The sequence below is a fragment of the Charadrius vociferus genome, unplaced genomic scaffold, assembly GCF_000708025.1.
Source record: "Charadrius vociferus isolate BGI_N301 unplaced genomic scaffold, ASM70802v2 scaffold52, whole genome shotgun sequence".
NCBI classification, from domain to species: Eukaryota; Metazoa; Chordata; class Aves; order Charadriiformes; family Charadriidae; genus Charadrius; species Charadrius vociferus.
Window position 1 is genome coordinate 474354 of NW_009647572.1, and position 18586 is coordinate 492939.

Sequence of the window (18586 nt, forward strand, 5' to 3'; positions counted from 1 at the left end):
TGGCACGGACTGACGGGCTCGGCGGGAACGCGGACCCCAGTGCCACCGCTCCCCAAAATTTACTTCCAGTGGCAAACTTTTACGCACAAATAAATTGCGTGAGCTTTCTTAAGAGCCTGAAAGTAGCTGAGGCGCTTTTCACATTTGTTTTTAATCTCTTGTCACTCGGAGATCTTCTGTATTAGTCGTATTAATTTTCTATTACATTTCCAAAGCAGATTGAGATAAGGACTTTAAAGTAAACAGGAAGACTTTCAATTAGTTGTGGCTAATTCTGTTCAATTGCCTCGTCTGGAGGTCATGCTGCTTGACTCATGAAATGTGGATGGCTCTATTGACACCATATGGGTTCAACTGGTAGGAATGGCTCTGGGAGATGAATATTTCCAGCAATGGTATAGGAAAGTGTGAGGGGAAAGAAACTTTTTTTTTTTTTTCCCTTTTGGTTTATGTGATTGAAGCATACGAATCAAATACCAGATCTGCTTTACATTCAACAACTGGCTTTGTTTCCTATTAAATTTCATCCCTCCTGTTCTTTTGAAGTATTTCAGGACGCTAACATAAGTTTTCTGACAAAACCTAATGCTTTTTTGATACTAAGCAAAGCTTCATAGTTTAGTTTCTTAGCTTAGCTTACTTTAGCACTGTTAAGTTAAAATTCAGGTGTGACGGCATGCTAAACAAAAAAAAAAAAAAAAAAAACCAAACCCCAAATAAAGGGGAAAAGTCACAGAACTTTCATTTCTAGAGGTGCTTTAAAAAGCATTTTGCATTAGCAGTAATCCAAATTTGTCTTTTCCACTTACGTTACTGAGAGACAATAAAACACATTGCAGGGCTTTTTTGTTAGCACAAGGGAGGTTTTTCTAATTAGAATTCCCTTGGTAGTGTAAATTGTCCTTATGTAAGTTCACATTCCTTTAAAAGTGTGAGAAAATAAGTTCCACTTGTATAAATAAACTTTGGTCTGTTGTAAGAAACCCTGCTGTGATTACTCATTGGACAGCTGTGTCCCTCACTCTTAAACTCACAGGAGTACATCTTTGTAGGTGTCACCAAACCATGTGGTCTGGCCGCTTTTGTGTAAATATTTCTTTTGTTTGTGTCAAATGCCTTAGAAGTACCCTGCTCTTTCTTACTTCCCCTCTTCTTAATAAGAGAGCAAGGAGGAGCGTGGCCATTGCCTGTTACCTCCAGCTACTCCAGTACTCGGGGCTGGGGTGTGCTGTGTTTAAGATTATAATGCGTTTTGGTTTTACATACGCAAAAAAGGTTTGAATAGCCTGGGTTATTGTTGCAACAAACTGTGCATTTACAAATTGTTAAAGATTGTTTATGAATTTTATTGGCATATGTTTAGTGTGTTTTCCATGGAAGTCCATAGCGGGTATAGCCAAAGGCTAGTAGTTTAATCGCAGGTTTTCCAATCCTCTTTAGAAAACAACAACTATTATACCACGTTCTCACCATATGCAGGCGAGATCTCCCAAGCGAGAGAGGGGAAGCTCTTGTTCCTGTGAAGGTCTAGGCCTGCGTTAGGCTTTACACCTTCCTCTGCCCATCTCTCTGCTCGCCTGGATGGAGCATCAGATGGAGTCGGCGTTAAGAAGTTTTGTTTCACTTTTGTCATTCATTCCTATGTGTTCAAATTCTCCGATGAAATAAAATGAGAGAATCTAACATGGAAAGGCTGTGTGACCTCAGGGTGGTGGACAAAGAGGGAGAAAAGAAGATGAGTCTGTGTACTGAGTCAGGTCCCCTTCTTTTTGGTGGCAAGTGTGAATTTACTGCTTTGTCCGAAGAGGGCGTCACAGAATGGGGTGTAAATAGGGTATAATTGCCAGATTTACTGTGATTTTAGCCCAAAATGCCATCTTCTGTGAAGCTGCCTTCATGGAAGGTGACAGACTGCTGAAAACCGACAAACACTTGTAATGGTTTTGTTTACAAATAGTTTTGAAGTTAGATTTCGATATACTTCCAGGATGTGTGTGCTGAGATTGTAAGAATGTGGCTTTGTTAGAGCTGGTGTAGCAGAGCTGGAGGTGGAGGGAGGGAGGGAGGAAGAGTGTTGAGCGTTGGCTGGTGTCCTCTGTGTGTGCAAACTCCCGGTGGCATTGCCGTACCCCTTGCCAGGTTCACCAAGGAATGCTAAAACTGTCGGTGGGGCAGGAGGGAAAGTCTGAAAGATGGTTTTCACTTGTGTTTGTATTACATCTTTAGTATTTACATTTTATAAATCCTCTAGTTCTCTACCAGATTTGCCAGCAAAAAGGTCCGTATGGTTTTCACAGCTGTTTTTCAATATTTTCCAGACTAAAACTTGAACATAGCAAGCTGATTTATGAGTCACTTTGGATCAGTGTCTTAAAACAGCTACAGCCTGGCTTTTTGTTTTTCAGCTCTCCTGATTTCTGCTGAATTAGCAGCTCTATAGGCCCCAGTGGGACTGATTAAGAAGCTGTTGCTGGATTTGCATTTTAAAATTTGACTTGGGGCTCAGGTTTCTGAGTTCTCTAAGGAAGAAGATGATAATTGTGATTAAGTGTTGTAAATTAAGTTAGAGTCTAAAAGTTATATTTATAAAATGTGTGAAGAAACACTCACCCTCTCCCTTCATGCATTAGGCTTTCCTTTCAGTTTTTTGATCACACGAACATAGACGTTCAGAGTGATGTTCCAGCTTTATAACGCAGAGTTGTAAAAGATGGTCGTACAAACGTAATGGAATATAGAAAACAGTTTCTTCTATGAAACGGGTTCTTAAGGGGCCTCAAAAACTATGGCATGCTTTTTCAAGCTGAGGCAATTCTATTTAAATGCTCAATCACTTTTATTAGAAATCTGAGGTGAAGAACAGGTATATGTACTTTTTATTGTTTCAAAGAATTTCCTAATATAAAACTGGCTTCTGAAGTTTCTGGGTGCATTCACTGTTATATCTGATGGCTTTTGAAATTCTAGTAGAAAAAGTAATCACACAGGAGATTTTCTCCCCACTTGTAATGTGGTTTTAACAGACAAGGAAAATTCAGAAATGGAAAATGCATAGTAATAATCTTAGTGTTTTAACATTGTCAGTTCCATTTCTCTGGAGGAAGAATACTGATTTGTTTTCAAACCTTTTCTTCATACTTGTTTTAAGATACGTTGAGAAAGGCATTGGACCGAAATGTGCTTGCAGCTTTGCAACAGGGATGATGGATTTTTATGTTTAAAAAAATGCCTCAGATCCAGTGCTTATAAGTTTCAGAAACTTCTATAGGCTTAAGCGTCACTTAGAATATTAGTAAAAGACGAATGGTTTGACTCTTGGTTCACTTCCAGCCACTCTGGTTTAACTTAAAAATGTAACTTGCAAGGCTTTTTTTTGGTGAAGTTTCTCATGCTGGTAGCACTGAAATAATGTTTTAATAAAATATTTATAATTCGTATTTTACCCAGCAATTGATAGACAAGCATGTATACAGCTGTGTGAAACAGGCGATTCAGTTTTGTCTGTGGGGTTTTTTTTGTTGTTGATTTGCTTTGGGTATTTTGCAACTTTGACAACCTGCTATAAGGAAACCAGGAATGAGGATTTTGTATGTATGTATTTTTTAAAGTAGGTGCTATGTGGAAAATCTGAGGGTATCTTTAGTGTTAAAAAACAAACACAAAAAAAAATAGTTTGAAACCTAATGTAAGTTGTTACGCTCACGGTTGCCTTGATAGACTCCAGATGGATGTGAGCTTGAGCTATGAGTGAAAGTGTCTGGCTCCAGTGTGGTGATCATGCACAGCAGTGGTTGTAATTGCAGGATTTTTTATAGTTTAAGGACTCTGCCAGATTTTTTTTTTTTTTTAACATGTTATAACTCCAGCAGAACAAATCTACTCACGTCTGTTACTGTCTGGTAGGTCCTTTAGGCAAACATGTTTTAAATAAACCTTTTGCAGGGTTTTTAGATGAAATGAAGAAATGCAGGTTTTTAGCACTAACGTTGAAAGCTCTTTGTTGAAATAATTACTGATTCCTAAGTCTTGTCTGAAGCATGAAGACCAGTAACATATTAGTCACTAACAGCCATAACTTCACTGAATTTTGGCTGTTTATTTGCATAGTTCTTATAATCCCTGCAGACTAAAGCCAAATATTGAATTAAGTTTAAGGGTAAAAATTGTTTCTACTCTGTCTGCTTTAAAGGACCAAGTTAGATTCCCCTCTAGATCTTTTTAATGGCATACTTTTTCAGTCTTTACATTTAAGACTGCAGTATTGGAATTTCAAATCTGTGCAGCTAATGTCTTCAGGTGCTAAACAAAGGGATTTTTCTCCAGTCTATGGCCAGACGAATGTTTGCACTAGATTTTTAAGCAGTGAATGGTGCAATCCTCTAACTCAAGTGTGGTTAACCTCATTTACAGGAGAACTCAAAATCATAATGATGAAACTAACATTTATGGGTTTTTGCAAATGTTAACACTGTATTGGTTTTCCATCTCTAAGAGGAAAATCTATTGGGGTTTAGACACCTGGAAGAAAGTGTGGATATGTATTAGGTGCTTGAGACCAGAGCTGAGTCTCGGAAAATGTCCCCTCTGTGGCCACCTGATGGTGATGGAGGGTGTTCCCCTTCTCTAGGTGGCCCCCCTTCCCCCAGCCCTTACCCCCCCTTTTTTTTTTGTGTGCGTGTGCTGGAAAATGCCTTTTGCACCTGCGGGTCTGCCCTGTGCATGCTCCTGTGCAGCCCTGGCTTGGGAAATGAAGCATGTTATCTCCTCCCTGCCCATGGCCCCGAGCCAGGCACCGGTGCCACAGCTCCGCAGCCTGCTGGGCCCGATCCAGGTGGCTGGTTCAGGGCACACCTCCTGACCGAATACTGGTGGTACCCTTGATAATGCCCGTACATGCCCAGGATTATTTTTAATGTTTGATTTTTATTATTATTATTATTTTTTAACTGCTGGTTCCGGGAGAGGACAAAAGGGACAATGGAATTATCCTAGCAACATTGAACAAGTCCTGCATAAAACACCAAACGGTTGGGGGAGTCTAAAACACGGTTTTACCATCCCCGTGTGCTGTTGAAGAAGCGTAGTTGCCTAGCTGGGTTGCAGCATTACACCTGTGTCTGAGGACCTGCAGCGGTGGGTGCAGAGAAACCGGAGCTCTCTGGATCTGCAGTTGTTCAGGGCTAAAGTCACAGAGCAGAACACCTCGTGCAGACCCTGAACCTGGCTTGATTTAAGCTGGTTCTGGTCTGTGTGTAGCAAGGATATGCTGATCATCAGGTTTCTTCAGTTCCAGAACTTTAGATGGAGTTCATGGCAGTCAGGCCTGTGTTTGGCATGTTCAGTATAGCGGACTGTACTGGGTCGTGTTATCCAGACAAAGTAAGGGATCCCCGAGTTTCCTCATAGATTCAATTTGAAGTATACTTCATGCTTGTGTGGCCTGATGAGGACACACGTTGGATGACTGTTCAGCGCTTATTTAGCACACGAAAAAAGGAGAGAAGTTTCTTTGCCTGTACCTGATGCTATAGCAGCTCACTGCTGAAGCACGCTGATGTGGTTCTTTATGTGTCTGCATTGCAGACTCTCACTGGCGTGAGCTTAAGAACTCCTTAAAAATAGTGCAGTTTTTGTTTGCTGGCTTGGATAAACTCAGTGTTGTAACATCCAGCGAGCGCTTTGCAGATGGCTGAGTTGGTGCAGGTAAGGTAGTGACAGGCTGTAGTGTGGGAGCAGGAGGGTACATGGTCTGGTGGATGATTGACTAAGAAAGGGAAGGTCTTCAACAGGGCTCGCCATGCTGACAAGGTCAGTTGTGAATCTATACCACTTGTGTAGATCTCTATAGATGTGCAAGTTTGTGTAATTAGCTTATCTACCTTCTATTGTATGGTCATTCTTTTATTTCTGTGATTTTTCCAGTACTACCGAGGCTACAGCAAAAAGGTTTTTAAGACTATTTTATGGTGTTGTCAAATGTTCGAGAGCACATACAGTGAAGATGAATGGTGTCTGTAGGGAAGAGAATTTCTTGACAGTGGTGGAGAAAATACGTTGTGTTCTTAGTGCCCTGGCTTGTTTTGTAGCAAACACTGCAAAGACAGGAACAAGATTTCTTATAAACTGCATCGCTATGTATTTGGGATCTTCCGTACAGAGTGGCACAAGCTAAGTGCTCGAGCTACTTCATGTGCAATTAAGTGTGGTATTAATGTGACTAATATACAGACTTGAAACTCTTAAAACTCTGAAGAGAATTAGGCCTTCCTATGTCTGTTTTCTTCTGACCTTGCTTGTTTAAGATCCCCATTAAATTTGTTATGTAGGAATGGAGTCCTGAATTGTGTGAAAGCACGAAAATAGAATTGAGATTTATGGACAGTCCTCATTATGTACTTAGCATCTGCGTGTCGCTTTAGAGAAGTGAGTACATGAGCAAATGATACCAATACTACGATTGACTCAAGGAATGAAGCTCCAATGAGTATTGGTTTATGAATTTTCCATGTAACCAAGAGGTTGCTTTAGCCAGATCTTTTGTTGTGAAGGGATGAGGGAGAGGGGTGGTTGGTGGTGTATATGAGTCAAAATCTTCAGATGTTTTTCATGGGTCTTGCACGCATCCCAATAAACAGTTCTAAATTTTTCAGAGGTATAGGAAATTCTTTGACACTGCTGGCAGTGACTGAGGTATTTACTCTTATACCTTGTATACTCAAATGAGTTTCTATTCTAATTTTACTTTTTATATACTTGGAAACAAATGATAACTTAATTTGGACTGAAATTGTATTGCTTTACCTGATATATTATGGCAAAACTGACAGGCTGCTTATTTTTGTAACTTCACAGGGACTTAAGTCACAACAAATTATCTTCAATCAAGACCAGTCTCTTGGATCACCTTCATAGTCTTCAGGAAGTGTAAGTTAATTTGTCTTAATTAAAAAAAAAAAAAAGCTCCAAAGAAATCCCCCAACTGAAAAAAACCAACCAGTGTTGGTGTATGCTAATTGTATAGCTATTTCTCTAGGGATAAGTGGTTGAACAGCAAAGACGTTTGCTGTTCTGATATTTTAGTTTAAGTGAAATGGAAAATATTTTTTAATTTTGGGGTGACACTGTTCATCAATTTAGCAAGTCAGTGTACATACTTGTGATGAACATCAAAGCTGACTCTCCCCTTTCTAATATTAATAGGAAGTTGAACGACAATGAACTGGAAATCATTCCAGATCTGGGACCAGTCTCTGCAAATATAACTCTTCTGTCTTTGTAAGTAGATATTACTCTTGTCCGTAGTTAGTGGAACTGACTTTACAGGGTTCGTGGAAATATGTGCATTACAGAGATTAAAGTGAAATAATTGGAAATAGAGCAGCTTGTGGTTAGGAAGTTGATTATGTCATATTATTTAGCAGGTTGTTTAAAATGTGTATAATTGAGCTTAATCCTTGTAGTTTTTATGCTACCCTCAAATACAAAGACTGCATTAGAATTAATTTATGTTGTGGTAGTGCCCAGAAGCCTCAGCCCTGTTGTGCTAGGCACTGTACAAACATCAGTAAATGTTATACAAACTTTTACAATGCAGACTTTAAAACAAGAGTTACACTCTATCATTATGCATCTTGGCTGAAATCCCACTTCTGTTAAATCATGGCAGAATTCCATTAATTTCAGTGGGCAACATGGGGAAATCCCTTCGAGACGCAGCTTCAGGACAAGTATCTATGTTAGAAGATGTTTTGCCAATATCTTTAAAATGTCTTTTTGAGCCAGTTTTAATGTGTGGCGTAATTTTTTTATGGTTGCAGTTAATATATGTAATTGTGACATACAATTATGTCTATGTTCATTGTTTTGTTTGAAAGAAATCAGTAGGTTACTTTATGTGGCATCTGTAATATGAGTATAAAGTTGTAGAAGGCATATAGGGCCCATAACCAAAACAGTTGATTTTAAAGGAAATTTTATTCCTGAGCTTTTCACTTGAAATCAGTTTGATTTCCTCCCCCCCCCAGGAACTGCTAACAAAAATAGTTACTATTGTACTATTAATTGGAAAAAACAGAAAAGACACATTTTTCACGTGTGGGATTTGGGTTTTATCAATGGGAATCTAAAGTGTCTAAAGCTAGTAATATGTAGCCCTCTGGCCAAATTCTGCCCTTGAATACAAATTGCAAGTTACCTTTCTTGAAGAAGCCTGAAGGGTTAAAACAATACAGTAAACTTTGGAAAGCTGTTCAGTTAATTAAGTTGATCACTATTCAATTGCTTACATCTGGTGATTTATAGGGGTTTGTTTTCACTCTGGGCCCAGGTCAGCTAAGTCAGCTGGTGCAGCCACTGTGTCTGGACTGCTCTGTTTGAATAAGAACTAAGTGACATTTGATACTGATGTGGTTTCTTACAGATCAGAATCAGAAAAGAATGAAAGAAAAAGCAGATGGTGTCTGACAAACTTTTGAGTTTAAGCATATCTTCTATTTTGCATTAGCGTTGACATCATTTTTACACTGGCATAGCATTCTGTAGTTTAAGCATCTACTTGATCTAAAGAATATATTTCTTTTTTTTTTTTTACCACGTTGCTAAGGTTCTTTTTGCCACAGGGTTGGAAATACGAACGTAATAAAGTGGTTTAGATCCTCTTGCCTTGCTCTTGATGAATACAAAGTTGAGAATTTGTCTTAGCATCTCCTCTAGTCCTTCTCATGGAAACTTACCTAGTTTAGATGAACCTAAAGTCGTCCTTCTGCAGCTGTGTAAAGATTTTTGTATTCCTTTGGGAGAATAAATGAAAATCTGTCACTGCTGGATTGATTGTTCCATATCCTTAGGTCACTAGCTTGGTTGATTTACTCAGGTGGTCAAACATGGGAAAACCTTTGTTAGATCTGTACTCTGCACATATACTGACACTTAAAAGGAGGGAAAAAAACCAAAAAGTATTTCTACAAGCTGTTATCATATTACCAATGCAGTTAAACTTGGTCTGGTTGGTGTTAGCTTGTTCTCATTCTAATTTCCATTATTTCTGTATGGTGTCAGGACACTACTGAATATGAGTGCTCCACCTGAGATTTAATACCTATTTGATGACCACAGCAGAGATTCCTTGAGATGAATATGGTAGAAGTAATTCATTAAGTAGTTTAAAGGCTTTACTTTAACTTCTGAATGTCAATGTATAGTTAAGACAATTGTTTGTTCTATATCAAAACAGATGTATATAAAATGAGAGAGTGGTATTGCATTGTTCAAAAAACGGAGCATCTTATTTCTTTTGCAAAGGTTTCTCCTTAAAACATGGAAGAGAATCATAGAATCGTTTAGGTTGGACAAGACCCTTAAGATCATTGATTCCTACCATTAACCTAACACTGCCAAGTCCACCAGTAAACCATGTCCCTTGGCACCACATCTGCACATCTTTTAAATACCTCCAGGGATGGTGACCTCACCACTTCCCTGGGCAGTCTGTTCCAATGCTTGACAACCCTTTCAGTGAACAAATTTTTCCTAATATCCAATCTGAACCTCCCCTGGTGCAACTTGAGGCCGTTTCTTCTCGTCCTATCACTTGTTACTTGGGAGAGGAGACTGACCCCCACCTTTGTACAACCTCCTTTCAGGTAGTTGTAGAGAGCAATAAGGTCTCCCCTCAGCCTCCTTTTCTTACAAGTTGGAAGTTATTTATGTAAAGATGTTAAATCTCATTTTTACAGAAAAGAATATAAACAAAGAGGGATAAACATACAGCAGTTGTCTGGCATAAAAAGATATGTAATATGGTTGTATCACAGATGGACAAATACTCAATCTAATGATCCATTTTTTTAGAAGTGAAAATATGTTCACTTATTTTTTCTGTGTTGGATGTTATTTGGAGGGGTTGAATCAAACTGAGTTAATGTATCTAAGTCATGCAAAGAGAACACATGAAGAATTACAATACAATGTTTAGAACCACTGTTCAAAGAATAACTGTACTCGAAACATATGATGACTTCCTTCAGGATTTTAAACTCTTATATGAAAGGAGCTTGTGGAGCCTTTCCAAAACAAACCGCTGTTTCCTTGTTGAGTCTTTTGTTCTGACTTTCAAGCAATAGCAGAAATGAGGGTGGTAGTCTTCTGAAACTTGTTTTGATTACATTTCTTATGAGATACATATATGTTAGATCATTACTGTCAGTTGAAAAGCCAGTTGTTTTTTCCAAGGAGTCTTTAAGGAGTGCTGTGGGAGTGGTATCCTCCTTTCTTGCCAAAGTCTTCATTGTTGAAGCTCTTTTCTTGCAAGAACTTTTTTTCACTTCTTAGTACTTGTCACTCAGCTGTGGAGCCTTAGAATTCTACCTGTTCTGCAAGAATTTTCTTGTCCTGCAAAGGAACTGACACTGCTGGTATGTCTATGGCGAATAATAGTGCAGGTATCTCCATACAGCACTGTATGTCTAAATTATTTGAGCAGTGTAAACAAGCATAGGTGGATTATCATGTTAGTGTAGTTTCCATTTCTGGAGATACCTCGTTTCTATCTCTAATTGATATTTATCTAGCTGAGATATTTACATACTGTTGAATTATGTAGGGTAAACATACCCAGAGCAGTAGATGTTCCCAGTCTCATGGTCTGTCTGTAACAACAATGCCAATATTTTGTTTTTATGGATGCCAGTTGAGAGTGGAACACCATGGGAGAGAAAAGTATCAGGCAGGCACACACGCACCCCCTACCACCCTGGAAACACCTTATGTCTGTGTGAAGGATTATACAAGCACATGCAGACACACTCTCCTTGCATGGTTGGAGATGCATCTATGATTTTATTCATGTGGTGAGTATGTAGCTTGTCACATGGCATGGGAGACTTTGTGAGCCTCCTGGGAACCTGGAAGCTGCTGTGAACTAAATGGGTGGTACTTTGGGCTAAATCTGGTCAGGAGGCTTTAGGTTGTGAAGCTGTGATGGCTTGCCTGACACTAACAGATATAATATATTCTGGACAGAGCAAAGAGTAGGATTCATCTTCCCTAGCCTAAATTCTTGAAAGTTTGGCATGATTAAGTATGAGTTTCATCCTGAAGAGGATCTACAGTTAGTGTGGAGAAGAAAAGGCTCTCTCAGAAGTGATTTGTCTTCCTTAAGATAGTTCAGATGGCTTTCTTCCTGAAGCTCATCTAGATAGCTATTTGAAACTAACTTTTAGATGTCTAAAGTTAGGTTCCTTTTGAAACATCTAGCCAATGTACTTGGGCATGCCTGTCTTACAGTGACCTTACTTGCAAAGGTCTGGTAGCATCTTTCAGCATGTTTGACCATTTAAGTAAATTACTTGAAACTGAAATTGCAGGGTGGTCTTTTTGCTCAGTCACTCAGCCCTTTGTCTTCTGTGAGAGAAGGCAGAAAGAGAGCGGTTTACCAAGGCAGAAAGAGGCTTCAGCCATTTGCCAGAGATTGCCAGCTCTCCAGTCAGCACATTGGTTCTAGCCAGGAGGCCAGGTCACACCAAGACCTTGACAACATAAGCTTTTAGAGAGAATACTGGATTTAATAACTGATTACCACAAAAATATAATGTACAGACACCGTACACAGTAGTACAGTATTTATCTATTCCTAGAACTCAAATATGTTAGATGTTTCCTAATTTGCATTCCTGAAGTGCTTGTAAAAACAGTTAAATTAATGTAGAATTGCCCTAAACAGTTGTGGTAGTTTTATACTGGAAAATTCTGCAGTTCTGGGAGAATGAATGGGTAATTTTTCATTGTTTCTAGATAGGTGGATCACATTTGTGTCAGGTAGAGAAATAGGCACTAATGCCCTCATTCCAGGAGAACAAGCAGAAGTTTTTAAGTTGGTTACCATTCTAATGGCATTCATTATCCAAAGTGTACCAGTCCTATCCTGTTTATCCTGAAAATCTGCTAGAATCTGTGATGTTGGTACAGGAGAAGAAAACTACAGCAATGACAGATTTAAAAGACAATACCAAAGTTTTGTATCTACATTGAGTCCAGAAATAGATTGAAACCAAGTTATTCGAGTACGGTAGCCTTGTATAGAAGTCCTGCATGGTGTTTAACTACCAATTACAGTTTGCATAGAGGTTTACTTTAAAACTCTTCGGAAAATAATCAGTACTTTCAATGTGATTAGTGCTTTGTAAGGAAGAAAGACACTGATATGCAAATGCTGCAACATTATTTAAGGTTTTGTTTAAGGATATACAGTTTAAATAAGAAACCCATACTACTTTACTTGCAGAATTTTTAAAAATACGTAATTGTAGGCACCATCCAACATCATCAGTGCGCTGTATCCTTGAGTACTATGGAAAACAGAAGGCAGCAGTGACTTTAGAGAGACAGGGCAACTTTGAGTATTAAAGCATCCTGCCTCTCCAACTAAATTATACTGTTCTTATCAAAATGCATGTATAGAACTAGAGTTAATATTAAAAAACATGTTTCTTATTACCCACATCCAGGATATATTATACAGTAATCATCTTCTAGTCTGTAGGGTCTAGAAAAGTTGTGCATGCCAAAGTCTCTAGTGCATATAGTGAAATTCTGATATTAGACTAGCTTTAAATGATGGAATGTTTTAAATAAATTTGTGATTTTACATTTTATTCATTTTATTGAATGGAAATTATTTTATTTAAAACCACTAGTACTTATGGTGCAGGTGATTTAGATGGAAATATCCTTGTGTCTTATGTTGTAAAGACCTGTTGCGTAAGTCTAGAACACAAACAAATGTTCGGTCTTACTAAAGGCAGCGTGGAAAATACAAAGTTCGTGATGCAGGAGTAAAAGGAGCATGGATTATTCACAATCCAGTAATGTTTTTCAAGTTTTACATTAATATGTGGTTTGTGTTAGGTTCCCACTTTACTTTTTTCAGAATGTGAAATCTTCTTTTCTTAAGAAACTTACAGAATATGCAACATGGTACTGTTTTTACCTCTCCTACCCTGAGAGGATCCTTCAGCCCCATCTGCTCAGGAAGCCTTTAACACAGTTAAAACAAGGAATCACATGGCCATTCGGTTTTGAGTTGAGATGATGAAAAATGTTGCCAGTATTGAGGAGGTTTCTCAGAAATGGGCCCACTTGTTTGTTAAGGTCTGAACTGAATCCGCAAGTCACTTTTCTGAAGGCTTTCTGCAGCCTTCGGTTTGTAATGTCTTTCTGTTGGTGTATGCCAGTTTAAGTGCATTGGCTTTGAAGACGTGTCTTGTCGTGGATGTTTAAAAAGGTAAATGAGCAAAAAAGATTGGTCAGGACATAAAACAGGACAAAAGGACTGGAAAGTAGCCAGTGTTAATTGACTTCAGGGGTCGCAAGTTCTCACAATAACAAAATTGTTGCAGCTTTAAATGTAGCTTTCTGATTATCCACTCTAAAATGACTCTGATTACTTCGTTATTCACCTCAGGCCTGTGGTGTTCAATAAGCGCTTCTGAGAAGCAAACCAAGAAGTTAAAAGTGAATTGCAGTGCTGAGAAAGTGCAAAGTCATTCTCTTCCAAGGCAACAAAAAAAAAAAATTTTTTTTGCTGGCTTGTTTGGGATTATCTAAGCCATCGACAATGATTTTTTTTTTTAAATATTATTTTGGTCACTGAAAACGAACAAAAACCCAGAGAATGCCTAAAAAGTTTTTTCCGCTCCAGGCAGTAGTATGTGCTCTCAATGGGAGGTTCTACTTGTTGCTCGTCAACCCACACAGCTGCAGCGGGGAATTTATTGGAGAAGATCTTCAAGTTTTAGTGTATACCAGGCTTCATAAATAAGCTCTGAAATTTTAAAATTAGGTTATCCGAAGAGCTGAGTCTTACCTTTGTGTCTTACGATATTAGCTCCTTCCTTCTTTACTCATTCATCCTGATTTCAGTCATCAGTAAGATTTCTTTGGTGAACAGTGAACAGCATGCTTTGCTCCAATCTGAATAAAAACCTGTTGATGAAAGACCTGGTTACAACGTGGTTGTTCCTTGAGGTTGGTCAAGCGTTGTGCTATCAGGCAGTGGAGACAGAGCGAACTCAGATGCAATACAAACCTTTAGTATGTGGAGCTTATGATACTGCACTGGCAATAGCTGTATTTTATAGGGCTTTCAGGGTGAATGAAATTGTTCATGCTACCTAACTTAGCTATGTAGTCTGAAAAAGGATTTTTCTTTATAGCCCTTAAAACTAAATAAACTAACTCTTCAGTTGAAGAGGCTCTCAGATCTTTGCTAAACAAGATGCTGAGCTTATGACCAAGGATTTGTAAATTCATCTGTATTTTAGGCAGCTTTGTGCTTGCTTCCATTCTCCTTACTGGGAAGAACAAAATAGTCTTACCTTCTTCATTTGGGGGGTAATAACAGAGCATATACTGGTCACTGATTTTTCATTCTTGGTTTTAAAAAAAAAAATTAAAAAATCTCTGTTGCCAAAAAGATACTCTTCCAAAATTTAAGTGTGCACTGTCACATCCTGGCTTTGAGGAATCAACATACAGCTTAAGTATTTATCTAACTTTATGCACAAATGTAGTTACTGAAGAAAAGTGGTGATAAATCCCTTATATTATTTAGAAAGGATTTTATTTTAGTATTGTGTGTCCATTTCTGTTTAAATATGGAAAAGTATATTTCAATATGTTTTGTGATTATGGGAATCCCAGATTATGCTTCAAATAGTAACTTGAAATGTAAAATTCAATTATTTGAAGCATACATGCCAAAATAGATTGTACATTTGCCTCAGCTGTCAATGTGGAAATAAGAGTGATAGTTTTCATTGTGTGGCAGTATCTTAATGAGGAAAACTCCTGCAAGGGGCCTTCTGTAAAGAAAGAAGTTTTTTCATAGTCCTCGTTTGTGGGACTATTTAGATTAGGTGCAGGTATGAGAAACCTGCCTCTTTGTCATCTCACAGTAGTCTGGGAGTAGAAGCTGTATATAAAACCCAAGAGAACGCTGTCTCAGTTAGCATTTAGAAAGCTACAGTCACAAGAAAGAAGTTTAGACGCAACTCCTGAAAATGAAAGCTTACATTCAGTAGGAGTGGATGCCTTTCCCTTCTACGCTTGCCAGAGAAAGTGGTATTGTGTGTTTATAAAGCTAGCATACTCAACTAAAGTCTGGCTCCCAATATTAAGAAAATGTTGGTCAAATATTTTACATCCTTGTCATCTCTTCAGCTACCACTTTATTATGGGAAGGATTAAGATTTGGATGCTGCCTGGAAGAGTTTGTTTTGAAGAAGGATTGAAAGAAAGGATAGAGGAATGCCAGACTAGGCTTCAGGCATAAGGCTACTTGGAGAAAGTCCCAAAAATGAGAGTGGTGGTAAACCATGTGTGACTTGGGCTGAAGTTGCAAGCAAAAAGCTAGAGCAAAGAAACTTACTGGAATTAGTTCTTGCAGTCTTTGACATTTGGTGTGGAGACTAAGAGGAAGTAAATGAAAGAATTTGAAAAGGAACCTGTCTTAGTCAGACTTGCAGACATGGAAACTACATTTTTATGGCAGCAATTTAGACTGAATGATGGGAAAGGGAAAAAGTCTGTAGAAACACGGAGTTTGTTGTAGAAAAAATATACAGTAGTGAGAGCCTAGATAAATGCTTTTGTGATGAGAATGGAAAAGAATGCAAATTTTATGAGCTATTTGCAGTGGAAAAAACTGGCATGATTTTCTGATCAACAGCGGTAAAGATGGATTAATAAGAATGGATCAGAAAAATAAAGAACGCTGTCTCTGTGTGACAAAATGGAAGAATGGTAGGAAATTTTACCAAGGAGGAGGTGCCAAGTTGTAGGGCATCCAGTACAGAGAATGAAGTTAAGAGGTCAGGCATAAGTATTGGGGTTATATCTTAGAGAATTGGTTGGTGGTTATTGCAACAGAACAGTGAAATATAATGACTCAGTGCCTTGAGTGAAATAGAATTGGGCAGGAGAACATTCCTCAACATGTATTAACAGTTGAGATTAGGAGTAGATCTAGAAAGATGTGCAGTCTGAAGTGCCTAGACTTTGGTCTGTGCCCTCCAAAAGGGAGGATTGGCTCTGTAACAATAAAGGATAAGTGTTTTTACTTAATGAGTCCATACATCAGATTGGAAATATGATTTATAATATTGGAGGGCATTATGCTGGGTTTAATCTAGGTCGTACTTACAATTGTCCAAGGTTTTAGCATTAACTAACAGTCACAGAGTGCACCAGGTCTGCAATGGGTTATGACGTCTGTTGTCAGCTCATGCTGAAATAGCTATGCCTGCATTGCTTTTGTGTACTTTCTTTAAAATAAAGTAATGAACTTACACATTCATTTGGCTATCACGTGATAAGTAACTTGTGATTATTTTGGAAATGCCAGAAAATGTAATGGGAAACAGACTCCAGGCTATCAAGAAGAGAGTTTGGAAGGCAAGTTTAATTAATTACGTATTGGTACTGTGGCTGGAATCAGGAGAGAATTGCTATGGAGTATCACATGTTTGGAAGTTTGGATTTGCCTCTGTCTTTTTGATGATGAAAACATCTCTGATCCCAGGGTTGTTTCATTCTACATCTTTTTCTTCCCCTTTTCCCAATTTGCGTTGTGTTTAGGAATCGGTAAGTCTTTGGTCTCAAGTTTTGGACCAGGGTATCAGTAGCCTATGGAGTCTTGAGTTTTCATTTTCTACTTTATGCCTGTATACCACGAAGAGCACAAAAAATAAGATCAGAGACTTACTGACATCTGGCTTGAAATAGCGATACAGGCGTGGATCGTGGAATAAAGGAGACCTTCAAAAGAAAGAACAACTGCTTGCCGCAGTGAAAGTGAGAAGCCTGTGTGTGAAGGAGGCATCAGACTTGTAGACCTGCCAGTAGGACTGGAAGTGAGCCAGAATGCTGGCTCCATTTCTGGCATCTTTGTCTTGGAGAAAAATAGTTTCACTTGAAATATTTCTTTATCTAACAACTGCAAAGATTTAAAAAAAAAAAAAAAAGAGAGGTTCTTAATTCAGTGCAGTTGGGTGTCTAATGGTGAGAAGAGCATGTAGTCCCATTCATATCAGGGGATTTTTGTAAGGGTAGTGTTCAGCTTGAAACCATAATTACAATCTTGTAAATGATGTCGTTTTCATTAGTCTGGCTAATTTTAGTAGTCAAATAAGTAGAAATTGAAGAAAAGAAAATATCTTTGTTCTTTCGCTAACTCCTACAAGAAGGAAGAAGCTCTTTCTTGTGTTACGTGCTCCTTAGTTGTTCAGCTGTATCCTAAAAGCCACAAAACGTGAGTCTTCCAGCACTTTCTGAGGAAGTTTATTGCAGTATTGATCTTACATCTTTACTATCAATTTTTTTTTTTTATTTTTGCTTAAATTTTCTTCAACTCAGTGTCTTGACATCATTATTTCTTATAAAAGCTCCAGAAGTCCAAAGGAGTTTGGGAGGGCAGGAAACAATAGATGGTACACCAGGAGGTATATGATGTCGGTGGGTGAGTGGACGGAAGAACAGGTGAAGCAGCCACGAAGACTTGAGGAAAGGCGAATAAGGAGGCTGTGAGCTGTAGTGACATATAACGGAGGCCATCTGGTACATGCTTGGATGTGGACAGTCATGTCTGCTTTGCTCCAAGCCAGTTCTAGTCTGGAAGCCATGTAAAAACAAGATGGTCAAACAAAACATCTGTGAACCCCAGTGTCTTGGCTTCAGCACTGCTCAGAAAGATATATCTAACCCGGACACAGTGTTTTTTTTTCCTCTTTACATATCCTCTTAAGTCTCTAACAAGAGACTCTACTTATAGTTTCATTTGCCTGTTTGTGTGGCAAATTCAGTATATTCTGCTTCTCAGGACTTAGTTGAGGGACAGGAGATACCATCTGAGTACGGAATCACACAGATGTTAAAACAGTTATTTTACATCTAACAACTTTGGAGAACAGGCTGCACAGACACAGCTCTCCAGAACTGTCTTTCTAGACAACTTTTTTTTTTTTTTTTTTTACCAAGTTGCTCCACCTACAGGGTCCCACACATGTTCCTTGTCAGGATCATGGTGTAAGATAAGACTTAAGAGGTTCTCAAAACACAGCAGATCAAGATCTACCTAGAAGAAAGAGTTATGCAGGAGAAAGAAGTGCCAAGAGTATTTTTGTGCTCTGATTTTGAATAGAAACAAAAGATAGGACTTTAGGTCTTAATCTGTTCCTGAGATGAGGCTTCCATGTTATAGGATCAGACTAACGAAGCTCGTATAGGTATTTCACATAAGTAGAAAATACTACATATTGACAACCTTAATCAAGAGATACTCAGTCATACTATCTCAGATCTTTAAAAATTGAGGGTTTTTTAGCACATAAGAACTATTAAGTCTAAATGGTGTTACCTATATACTTAACAAAATGGATACAGAAGTTACTGACCTGCTTTGTATTTCCCCAGAGGCAAGGAAAGTACTAGTCAGTATGTCGGATATGTTGTAGCTGTTGTTTATATGGAATGAATCTTGAGATCATGATTGATAGGGCAGTTGTAGATGTTTTGGCTGTGTGGTGTGGTTGAA

At 38.4% G+C, this 18586-nt stretch overlaps 1 protein-coding gene across 1 annotated transcript in view; it reads left to right on the forward strand.

Moving 5' to 3' along the window:
- The window catches only part of LRIG3 (leucine-rich repeats and immunoglobulin-like domains 3), a 55166-nt gene that overhangs the window by 12277 nt on the left and 24303 nt on the right, over nt 1–18586 (forward strand). The window contains exons 3-4 of the mRNA XM_009880876.1: nt 6853–6924; nt 7201–7275. Coding sequence (XP_009879178.1) covers nt 6853–6924; nt 7201–7275 — 147 coding nt within the window. The remainder of the gene's footprint in view (nt 1–6852; nt 6925–7200; nt 7276–18586) is intronic.